Source organism: Pimephales promelas, chromosome 7 (genome assembly GCF_988280905.1).
Source record: "Pimephales promelas chromosome 7, fPimPro1.hap1.1, whole genome shotgun sequence".
Lineage (NCBI taxonomy): Eukaryota > Metazoa > Chordata > Actinopteri > Cypriniformes > Leuciscidae > Pimephales > Pimephales promelas.
In genome coordinates, this window is record NC_142775.1 from 17,337,282 (window position 1) to 17,350,113 (window position 12,832).

Sequence of the window (12,832 nt, forward strand, 5' to 3'; positions counted from 1 at the left end):
TCATTATGGACATCTAGGATAGTTAGGTTGCTTCTTTTTTTTAGCTAATTCTGTGTCATATCACCTTCATGCTAGAAAATAAATTCCCATTTCATTTGAAACAACTTTTAGCTTTTACGATATTTTGTGGCTCCTCTATAAAGAGTCTTGGAAATAATATTGTGTGCATATTACATAAGAAGGTATCTGAAGCAGAGCATCCTTTTATTCATAAAATTTCAGAGGGCCACAAAGTTTTACAAACTCTCTTACAAATATTTATAACTTTTATTGATAGATTACTTGTACAAGATGTACATTCTTTTTTTTTAAGTGAAACAACAGAAAAAAACTCAATGGCGAATCATGTTTTGGGCATGCTTGCATATGCAATATGATGGGATACAACAAATTCCTTGGAGCATCAAGAAAATCTCAACACAAAGTTTCATCCACCATCCCTGAAATGTTTGTAAACTCAAACACGCTACATTTTAGTCAAACAAATGTACTGCAGTCACACGTTTGCTTAAAACTGTTGCAAATGTTAACATTTAAAAAATATATAAAAATAAATGCAAAGCCATGTAAATATGTACACTTGAAATTATTCGACTATTTAACATTTATAAACTTTCAGATCAAATAATAAATAAAAGCACCTATGACCCCAATGAAAGAAACAGAAACATTCCTAAACAACCGTAATGGTGAACAACGAAAACGGCCCACAATGTAGCGATTATTGTTCGAGGTAGACCTGACCGAGATCTACTACTGTAGTTCAAAGGCAATCGATCTCCGAACTGGCGATTTGTTTCATAGTACGCTTACGGAAATAATACTGTTTTCTAGAGCGTGATGTATTCAATTTTGATATTTTCAGGGAACAGCTTGAAGGGGAGGACAGTGTATGCAGTTGCTAAAACGCATGTCATACTGTAAATGATTTTGGAGCATTAAATAATTCTACCTCTATTAATGTGATCAAATTGCTGTCTTTGGTGGATTTATTGTTATGTTAAAAAAACATATGTTTATGACCCATGAACCTAGAGCAGTTTTGTACAGTGTCAAATGAATTTTTTCCGAAAGGTGATATCAGTGTCTCTTTAAATGCTCGTGTATTTGAATACCGTTAAACTTTGGGGAGTTATGGCACATTGCGAATGAGTCAGCAAATTACCTTCTACACAGCTTTTAAAGATGTGTCTGCGGCAAAGAACTTTCAACACATCGACGTCAGTGCCGAAAACCCAACAAGTTAAAAATCATTGTTTAATTCGCAAACATCGACCGCTATATTACGTTTTCCATATTTACAGTATTGCACTTAACTGCACATAATTGCATTTCAGTTAAACTGATGTGTCTTAAAATGTTAAATTACAAAGTTACTGTTTATCCTTTTTGAAACAAACAGAAAAGGGGATTTTAAATGTATTTCAGCGAAACGAAAGCCAATTTGTTTTTCCCCCGTACATAAAAGTAGTACATCTTCCATTAAGGATTGTAAACACCTTAATACAAGACCTGAAGTGCAAAAGCTAGGTTCACTTCTATTCCAGGACACATCACATAAAAAAGAGAGCACAAAATATGAGAATGAAAGCTAAAAGTCCATACACATGCCCAGAAGGAAAATAACAGCAATGCAACATTTCCTCCTAAAACAGAAAGAATCATAAGAAATCCGGCTAAAAACCAGGCGATTGTGCCATTGATGTTATTGCTGTTTCCAGTCTTTGTCCACAGCAGAGTGACCAAAAAAAAAGAGAAGAAGGAAAAAAATCAAAAATGAGCAAATAACGGCTTTAGGTATGAATTGTAGTGTAGGGTTATCATGGCAGTGATCAACATAGATGTATGTCAGTTACAATGGAGGCCAGCCCCAATAGGTCTATCCTTCAATTGAGCACGTGCACTAGGCAGCGGCACAGTGGTAGGAGGCAAATATGGCCGTCTCTTTCTTTTCACTTTGAGGTTGAGCTTCCAAAGTTTCAGTGTCTGTCCGTAAAAAAACACAACCTCTAGCCTCACTCTGTGTCTGCCTTTTGCTTTTTTTGTTTTTAAAAAAAGTCTTCTCTCCTAAACGCTGGTTTTCAGACAGACATCCAGACATTTTTGTATGGTCCTGGGGCTGTGATCTGTGCCTGGAAAGGGCTGAGCCAGTGGCCTCCAAGAAGTCCTGCCTGTTGGGCGAAAAGTAAAAGGTGATTCATTGGTATTTAATTACCTTTCTCTACAAGTGGTTTGTTTTGGCAGCTGGTTTTTGTGACTTTTTTTCTCTCTCTCTCTCATTCTCTCTCCCCTTACACCCCTTTTTTTGTTTTTATTTTGTTTTGTTTTAACTGTGAGTGTCACGGCCTTTTCACAGGCTTAGTCTTGTGTTAGAAGCAATTATCAGTTCAGAGCAGCAGAGAAGCCCATGGGGGTCAGAGTCCCAGCGCCTCGGCGTGTTTTCTTGCCTTGAGTCGCAGGTCGGCGATGCTGGAGTTCTTGCTATTGCTCTTGGCAGCCGCTACCACGGCGGCCGCCGCAGAGGCCGAGTCTGCCAGCGACGCGATCGGTAATCCAAAGGGCGGGGGCGGGAACATCAGATAGGGAGCGTGGGCCGCGAGGTGTGGGTGCAGATGAGGATGGGAGTGTGTTCCGACCCCCTCCAACTGTAGCTGAGCTTGGACCTGCGGGGCGAGCAAAAACAAACACGGAGTTAGTCGGCGGCCGCGGGGTCAGCTCGAGGAGCGGCAGGGATCTGCTTTCAGGCTCGGACACCGCTCCAACTGTGTGCTTTCATTGAAAACACTCACTCAACTCAGTGCATTCTTTTTCATCTGCTCTTGAGCTGAATTATGCAATGCGTTCAGACAGCTTAATAGTCAAAGGACGTCCATCAGCTGCAAATCTCAGCATATTAGTTTGATCCACGCTGAATCTTTGCGTACAACCATTAAAAGCTGCAACATGTAATCTTAATTATATATTCAATGGCATAAATAAACAATTTCGCACCCAAAATATTCATTCTCATATATATATAAATATTTATTCGCATAGTTCCTAGGGGGGGAAAAAAAGATGTAAGCAGGCAGCATAAAATATCAGGTTGCGGATTCTTAGCAATTATTTCAGTAAGATGAGGTGGAAATTAGACATCTGCCGACTTTAAAAGTGACTTATTTTTTATTTTCTTTTTTAGTATTCTTCTCATGCATCTTTCTCAGCACAGGGATCATAAATATTTCAAAGCTTTACATTTTGCGGTCCAACTTAAATACCACATCTGACAAGCAGCACAAGTTTTGACACTGGGAAAGAATGTTTCACCAGTGTTTCTTTTTTTGTTTTCCACGTGAATACGAAGCATAGGGAGATTACTTTGAAAGGAGGATAAATAATGTCTGTTATTTTAGGAAAATAATCAGGTATAAATACAGCCCGTCGCATCTGAGTTTCTTTGCTACTTGCAATTTCTAACCACGGGCCTTCTGACTTTATCCTTGGCACTTGCATTTATTTTAATTACCTCAGAATTAAAACAGGACTTGCTCCAGTGTCTCGAATCAGTCAAATTGGACTGTGCAAGCCCACTACAGGGGCAGTCAGAACAACAGGTGGTGGACATTTGTGGTGTTCAGTATTCAGTCCTTAGCATGGGCCCTGCCAATGCTGCTCAGTGCCAATAACCATCAGTGCGTTATTCCTCTTTCATAATCTCTTTTATCTGCCTTCCCCTCGCTGTGCTATTAGCTTAATTATGGCTGCTCTCTCTTCTGGGTGATGCAGACAGTTCTTCACCACCAGATGAAATGTCTCTCGGTCCCTCTTATCTCATTCGTCTCTCATCGGGTCCCGGAGGTGAAAGGTTCGCGCCCTTCGCACGACGCATGGAGACTAGCGTCAAATCAGATTGCATTTTCTCGGCCACTGGCTACTTTTAGGCAGGTGTTATGGTTAGGCGAGATTTAGTCGACTGAACTGCACATTTGCATTTGGATGCATGCTGTTATCAAAATGAGAACATTTGAATGCACAAAATATTATTCTTACCTGTTGAAATGGCATTCGGAGTGCGCCCATATTGACGTAAGGAGCTACCCTGCACGCGTCCAGGTGACTCGCGGTGCCCAAAATAACACCTGAATAGAAAAGAATGATAAATGATCAAAGCTAGTTGTGATGACTTGTTAAGGTAAATTATTTCACCATTTTAATGAAATTTAAAATGTAATGAGTTCTAAAATGGCGTGTTGTCAGAGCTGCGGCGCAATGATGTTTGCACGTGCTCAGGACCAACCCGATAAGGTTGGAGGCTACTACGACTTGGGCCGTTTATCAAGTCCCGTGAATTAAATAAAAATATATATGCATAAAATCGAAATATAGCCTTATTTTTTACACAGAAAAAAAAAAATTATGTTATTAAAATATTATTTAAGCATTTTACCTTTGTGCATTTGATTTTCCTGTTTTCGGCATTTCGCTCTTCTGTTCTGAAACCATACCTAAAAAAGAAATAAAACACGGTTATGCTTGCGTGTTCACCACCATTCACGACATTAAATAATAATAATAATATTAATAATAATAATAATTGCACATTTATTATAGGCTACACTACACAGTTTTCCCCTGCAACTTGCATTAGGCCTACGTAAAAACAATTTCATTTTATGTTGTATTAATTTGTTAATTTTAGGCTATACTTTAGTAAACACTTTAATAGGAAAAGCGTGTTTTGTTATCCATTGTTCAACAACTCTTCATCATGTTTATGGCAGTTTTTTTTTTTTTAAATCTTCTACACAATTTAATTATTTATGTAGCATATTCTTACATTTTAGTGTTTTTTCCTTCCCTTTTTTTTTTGGTAAATAAGTGACCATAGGCCTACAGGCCTTTGTCATAGCACCATATTGGCTAACCGACAATTTTTAAATCGGTGAAAAAGAGGCTGTTCTTTTTTATATAAAATCTTTTTTCCCCTCATAAAATTAATTTGCTGCTGCATATAGCCATATGTGCTTGAAAAGGTGGGAAATAATAATTTTGAACAATGTGAATTTAGTTCTCCATCATTACTCGCTCTGGTCAGTTCAGTTAAATCATGCAGACTATTAAACGCTCAGACTCGCTCATTAAAATTTAAAAGCAAACGCTCTGTCAACCTGTTCTTTGAAAGACAATCCGTTTTTTTCATTGTGACATATTATTATTTATTTATTATTATTATTATTATTATTATTAGTCAATGTGTGACTTAAAATGGGCCACAATGAATGCATCATATTTCAATCTTTGATCGATTGTAATTATCCAGCACTATGCTATGGAAAGTGAGCTACACTGGTTTCGACAGTTATTTCTTCATTAAGGACCACTCAATGATGCGGTTCACAAATACCCTAATCTGATTTCCGTTTGATTTTTATTAGAGACAGTGAATAATGACATTTAATTTAGCCCTGCACCAAAAACCGAAAGATATTAGTCGTAATTGAATTACTGCCTTCTCCTCACTGAGGTCTCATAACTTTCAATTAGATTCTTGACAGCTGGTCGGCGTGGGGCTTCTAGTAGGCCTGTAGCAGGTTCATATCAACTAAGCTTACTTCACGTCCATAGCGTTTAACTCAGACTTCTCTGCAAATTTTAAAATGTGATGCGAGTCATAAAATGCCATAGAGAAGAGGCGTTTTATGAATTTTTGGTTTAAATCACAGTTTGGTCTCCTCTCTTAATCTAATTTCGCCTCCGCTTCTGAAACATTAAAAAACGTCGTGCTTGCAAGCTGTCACACTGGCAAACAATGTTACTTATTTTCCCATTACATTTTGTAACACGAGGTATGTCACTGTAGGAGTTAAGACCGAATTGAATTATTCCTAATACATTTTTTTAGGAACAGTATATCAGGCCAATGGCAGATATTACAAAGATAAGGTTGGAGAAAATGAGGTGAGTGACATAAGAAGGTATCCCCTGCAGCAGCGGTTCAATCTCTTCATTAATTTTAATGATGTGGTTAGATCTTTCTGCAGCACATAAGCAAGTTTTCCTTTGAATAGCCTATAGCTTCTGCTGCAAGAACTAAAAGGCTATTTCATACACACACTCACCACTGAAACTGAACCCGCATAAATCGAAAGATAACACAAATGCTTTGTGTGCGAGTGAATGTAACAACAACTGTTTCCAAATGTTAAACATCTCAGACGCATGGTGTTATATACAAATTTAATCTAGCCCACTTTAGCAAATGTGTTGGAGAAAAAAAAGGCCAGCTAGCTAGCGACCACAAGGTTAGCCTACTATTTATTTTATTATATATCAATTGCCAGTTCACTCCCACGTATTTATAAGTGTTTAACAGTCGCTACGTTATAAACAGAGTGCCTGTTATTTCTAACTTTATAAGCTGATAACAAAAACCCTTTAGTTTACTGGCACTAAGTTAGCGTCACAAACTCCTCTTGGCATAACATAAACAACACAAAAGCGCTATTATAAGAGACGTATTATTTATATCACTTGCTAATATTATATATAAAAGCAATAAACAGATTATGAATAACCTCCGTGGATATTATTTTTATGCCACGCTGATTATGGTTGTATTTCCACACACAGGCCTACTTTAAACTATCTCAAGACCATACGTAAAACAATGAAAAATGAGTGACACAGAACCCCCAATTGACATTCAGGTTATTTGCATTTCCCCTAAAAGATGCATTCGTTTAAAAATTAATCTACACGTTCTCTGGCAGTTTTCAATTATTCATATTTTAATGTTGTAATTTTTGATATTTGCTTGTTTTATCGGTTCTATTTTTTTAACTACAAAAAAATAAATAAATGAAGAATAAAAATACAATCAGAATCAGTGAAGTGAATGTAAGCTTACCTGCACGCGGGCCTCAGACAGCCCCAGTCTCTGACTCAACTCCTCCCGCATGAAGGCGTCCGGGTAATGCGTCTCATCAAATAAGCGCTCCAGTTCATTCAGCTGCTCTAAGGTAAAATTTGTCCTGCTCCGTCTCTGCTTCAGTTTACTCTGTGCGTCCTCGTCCTCTGATTTCACATCCTCCTTCTTGTCTTTGCAGTCGTAAATTCCTGTGAAAATACAAAATGAACACATAAACAAAGCTTTTCTTTAAAGCGTTATGAGTTTTTTTTGTTTTTTTTTTTTTAAATTGCAAATGGCAAAAATTCTACTCGGCAGACACAATACCCTAAATCTAATTGATATGACGTGTCTACACTTTAGCTTACAAATTAAAACAATTTTGTTATATAAAATCCGAGATGAACAATGACTTACTGCTGCTTTGAAACAATTTTGGAAAACCGCTTCAAAGCGTAGGGCTACAAATAAAATAGACTTGCAAATAAAACCATACATGTTCTCGAAACTTTTATATGCACAACTTTTAAGTGGCAGATTCTTATATTTAAGGGACATACATATATAAATAGATTAGATCATTATGTAATTTTAAAATTGCATTAAGATATTAGGAGACATTAGAAGTTTACAAAGCCAATGCTTTGCACTTTAAAAAAAAAAAAAAAAAGAGCTGTATCCTCAATCCAGAGCAGTATTACAAAAAAGTGTACTTTTGCAAGTTAAATGTATCTTATAAGATCATAAATACTTAAATGCTAAATTATTAGCTATCTTTATACTGCAATAATTTGTTTTCTCTAATTATTTTAAAGGAATCGTGTCTGTTGTTTTGTTTTTTAATGTATTAATGACATTTAAATTGATCAATTATTAATAATAATACATTTGTATTCCAAAAACAAACTGTCAAAATATTATCACCCACCTGGTTCATTAAAAATTATATTCTTTTTTTACTTTAAGTGTTTTGTGCGTAAAGAGCAAATACGTGTCTTTAGTCATTTGGCAATTTTAAGAACGCTAAGGAATACATTGATAGATCATTCTTTCAAATTTGACAAGACATGGGCCTATTGTTTTGACTGTAATTACACATGTGAGGACAGGCGACTATTTTTTAAATAAATGTATAGTTATTCTCTTTCTTAAAATTGCCTATCGTGTATTTCTGTTCTTTTACAAAAGAAAACAGCCTCCACACGGCACACACATCAACGAACCATTGCATCAGCTGAATACAGCTTGAAATTCTCCACTCGCATGCTAGTTAGCCTCTTAACACAATCGAAATCTTTCTTTTTAAGATAATGAAAATGACCTCAATACTGTAATTCAGATTGTATCGATATTTCAACAACGCCAAACGTGTTCGCGCGTAAAACCTAGTTGTAAACGCGTCTCCAGTGAAACACATTACACTTTGCTTATGGTGTAACTCACCGTCAGCAGCCCGTGTCACGTTAAACTCCTTCAATTTCTCCTTTTCCAGGTCTACGTGCTCCTTGTAAAGGTGTACTGGACAATGGTTGTTGTTGGTTTCTGTAATCTCCTGAAGGTTGGTCTCCGAGTTTCCCAGCTCTCTAGCTCGGGCTAAACCACTCTCCAAAACTTCCCTGTACGTGATGCTTTCTTTGCTGGTCTCCTTGCTTTTCTGATCGAAGGATTTCGACACGAACGCCGTGAGTTCTTCCATAGCTGATTACGGAAATCCACTTTAAAATGAATCTAACGCGGATCTTTGTGTCTGCTCAGCAGTGATTTCGGTGAAATGTTTGCGTGTAGAAGGTTTAGATCACTCCTGCTGTTATGTCTGTGTTTTTCAGATCACACTATTTATACACGGCCACCTCAGCCCGGCCCCCATCGCCATCATGTCTGGAGTCATTACAGGCGCTTCTGAATTCAACTTTCAGCGGCTTTTCCTCAAATCAATTCTGCACTGGATGGACTCCCCTTAATTTAATTATAATTAATTAGGATTCCTACAGTGCCGTGTGGTCAATTGGAAATGGGAACCGTGTTTAATTAATTCTGTGATAATTTCACTGACGCAATTAGAGGATATGAATATTGCATCATGACATTATCAGTTCATTTTGGTATATTGACGTTAACATGGACAGAAGCTATAGAGACTTTTGCCGATCGAAGAAAAAGAAACAATTCAAGCGAAAATAGACATGAGCGTCCCATTTGTAGACAACTTTTCGATATTTTCATTATTTTCTATGTTTTGTTTAGTTTGTCAGCTAGGCTATTCATCGTAAATATAAATAATTTATTAAATTTATTTATATTTTAAATTATTGTACATATTCATATAATATTTAGATTGCATAAATATAATATAGGCTAATTTATTATTACATTTTAAGGCTATGGTATGTTGATAAGGTGATATCGTAAACTGGCCGCTTTTGTTCATACAGATATTCCAGTTGGTTATAATTGTGTCCCGTAGGCTGCGCTTTTATTTTATTAGGAAAAAGTAATTTTATTAAACATTTTAAAAACATTGTTGTCCAAATAGGCCTGTCTACTTTATAAATGCATTGCCTATTTAACATCCACAAGCAAAGATAAGAAAACATTTGGTGTGATTGTAGAACAAAATTTGTAGGCGCATTTGCAATAATTGTTTCAGGGTAATTGCACTAGTCATGTTACTGTACCACTGATAATAATAATAATAATAATAATAATAATAAATAATTATATATTTGTTATATATGGTAATATATGTTATATATTTGTTTATCTAGTCCTTGTGGGTAAATGCTCTCAAAATATTTAAGAATTGAAATTTTTTTAATTATTTAAATGTAATATATAAAATATAAATGCATCCGACACAATCATCAGCATTTATTTCTAGTGTGGTTATTTGAGAAATGCATAAGTCTCTCGGATATGGTGCTATGATATTATCGCATGGACGGATCAGTGCAGGGCGAGAATAAAAAGGGCAGAATCAAAAGGATGTTACGATCCCCTGTGAATATCCGTGGTGTGAAATTGCTCATGTAAACCTCACAGATGACGTGTTTGATAGCGATTTATTTATTAGCTAAATCCATCCTCATTCAAGACTGCAGTCCCATATTTGAATATTTTTCTAACCTACGACCATGTGATTCATGTTCTCTAATTTTTGATTCCATTTAAAGAAATCACTTTTTTTCCAAACTAGAATTTTTTTTTTCTCTATGCAAAAATAAAATAAAAAGAGAATTCATATTCTATTTCATATTCTGTATTTATTTTTTATTTTAACTGGGCAATATTGTCTATATTTAAGCAGTGATGATGGATGGAAACTCATTTGCAGGGTCACGTCAAGGGAAGGATAAAGTGTGTCAGACAGGTGCACTTTTGATTCCGGGAGATTCCAAGAGTAAGCTGAAACACCGCTGCTTATGAAGTTGGATTACTCCTTTCTCAGTTGTTTTTATTATAGCTTAGAGCAGACGGGTAGGCCTTAATATTTTCAGCTTTTCTGCTGTGATACCTTCTAGCTGGCCTTTTTAAAAACCTAGTTCACTTTAACGGATTGTAGAATTGATACGTAGCCTCTACGCTATACATACGTGAGTAAACGACAAGTCTGTTCTTCTGCCTCACTAGTGTCACTGAAGTTTAGTAGCAGACAGTTCTTAAAGGCGCAGGAATTATATTCTCTCTCTCTCTCTCTCTCTCTCTCTCTCTCTCTCTCTCTCTCTCTCTCTCTCTCTCTCTCTCTCTCTCTCTCTCTCTCTCTCTCTCTCTCTCTCTCTCTCTCCCTCTCTCTCTCTCTCTCTATTCGTTCGGAAAACGTATGCGACCTTGCGAATTTGGTGCCGCAGTTGTGTTTGGATGAAGTTTACCAGCATTAAACATAAATATAGCGTTAATAAATAAAAGGTTATGCTACTGAAAATCGCAGCACAGAGCTAACGAATACATTCAGTCACTCGTTTTTTGTTATCATGTCTTGTTCGTTTTTGGTTTTGCTTAATAAACTATGTTTATTATTTCTTATTAATCGACATTTATTTTTAATAATTTGGTATCTTGTTCACATATTTCCTTTTATGACTGTAAGGGGTGAGCAGACACAATTAAATCACAATTAAGTTCTAAAAGGTTTCACTGGAAATGACCGAATTAGGGTCGGACAGGTTGATGGATTACAGTCTATATCTGGGTTGTAAAGAAATAAATAAATTGTGAAGTGAAATGTCGATAACAATTTTACAGCTGAAGCCACGGGCGATGTGCGTGAAAAATTATGACATCATTGTCTTAGTCTAAGAAAAAAAAAAAAAAAAAAAAACACATTGGCTATTTTTAAGTTCAACACATGTAAATAATAGGCTACTTTGTTTTTCAGTTTGCATCCTACAACAGTAACCTATATTTTTATTTTGTCAGATTCAGTTTATGTCAAATCAGGCAGGTGGCTTTACTGGCACTTTAAGAAATAATTGCTCTGAATTATTTGCATTCCCTTAATCAGACTGCAGAGACAGCAGGCAGGATCCTGCTTCCAGTTATGCAAAACGTAAATGTAATTATGCCTTACTTCTTGTAATTGTGTGATGTTGTTCATCCTCCGCTCCTACCTTTTGATTATCTTTTGGCACATTATTAGCAAATAAACAGCTTTATTAAGTTTAATGCCATTTGAGAGAGGCCCGGACCATGTGGGTCCTTAAAAGTAAAGCAAAGAACTGATGTAAAATTTGAGTCTTGGCAACAGGCCATTTAATCATTCAGCCAGTGAATCAGTCGCCGGTTTCAGCTGAGCTACATGTGTGCCGTGATTCTTCAAGCAGCACTCATTCTTACAAGGGTTAGGGAGCTTGTTAATAAAGTGGAGGGGAAAGGAGACCCAAGACCTTTCTGCGGGAAGTCCAGGCTTACTCTGACAAATGCCATAACAGCGTTTGAACTTGCTCATTCACTCAGATTAATCCCTCATGTTCACGAGACCAATGCGTTCTAAATTCATATTTAAAATCGTGGCTATTTGGTGTTGTTTTGAGCTGTGCTGATTACTTCAGGGTTTAAACCCCCAATTAAGTGCAATGGCCGACCCCCAGTGGCAGACAGTTTTGAGTGTTATGCACAGGCATGTAGGGAAGATAATGAGGCGTCGTTAACCCTAACAGGCTTCCTTCTGTCTCTTGTTACACCAGTTTGCATTTAACCTTAGAAAAAAATGTGCAGTTATATGTGTTAATTCGGTTACACGCATAATCATTTATCTCTTTGTAGTCTTTCTGCACAATTTGTATTTAAAATCAATATACAAATGAGCACTATAATACCTCTGATCTTTGACATGTCCTGAATTGAATTTCTCAGCAGTCATTTCAGTCTAGTACATTTTGTGTCTGTTTGAAACCGCTGAAGCGAAACGTGAAATTGATTATCAACAAAATTATGGCTTAAAGCCAAAGGTCCTGAGTGTTGAAACCCTGAAGCATGAGACCACATTTTTCTCTTCCTTTTCCCTCTGCTGCTTTCTTCCCATAGGCTGATGGTATTAAATTGACTTTATCCTTGAAACATAATAATCCACAGAGTGCTCTGACAAACCCACCGCCCCGAGCCCTCCACCTCTCCAATCCCACCCCGAACAAGCTCTTCCTGGCTTTTTTTTTCTGGATACAGCTGATTGTAGTAGCCAGGTTGAGGTGAGCGTTTTTATCGTGGTTTGCTGATAACAGAGCCAAACAATTGGCTGCATTGTTGGTCAGAGACGATGTTTTAGATTTGATTCTAACATCACCCCTGAAGCTTGCGGGGAGAGCTGAAACGTGAGAATTTCTGGAGATTTCAATCCAGATCAGGCAGAAGCATTTTGGACTAGCCATTTAGCACTTGCGAGCACAGTCTACTTGGGACATTGGGACATGTCCTTAAATTCTTAAGAAAAGAATATAAGGCTGTTTACAATAT

The 12,832-nt window shown here is 36.8% G+C and overlaps 1 protein-coding gene across 1 annotated transcript; it reads right to left on the bottom strand.

Annotated features, from left to right (window-relative positions):
* Positions 1 to 253: 253 nt before the first annotated feature.
* Positions 254 to 8,720, bottom strand: shox (shox homeobox). Its single transcript, XM_039687822.2, has 6 exons — positions 8,330 to 8,720; positions 6,887 to 7,095; positions 4,427 to 4,484; positions 4,030 to 4,118; positions 2,448 to 2,663; positions 254 to 2,171 (listed from the first exon to the last, which is right to left on the bottom strand). The coding sequence occupies exons 1-6, from the start codon at positions 8,580 to 8,582 to the stop codon at positions 2,082 to 2,084; spliced, it is 915 nt and encodes a 304-aa protein (XP_039543756.2). The 5' UTR covers positions 8,583 to 8,720; the 3' UTR covers positions 254 to 2,081.
* Positions 8,721 to 12,832: the final 4,112 nt, after the last annotated feature.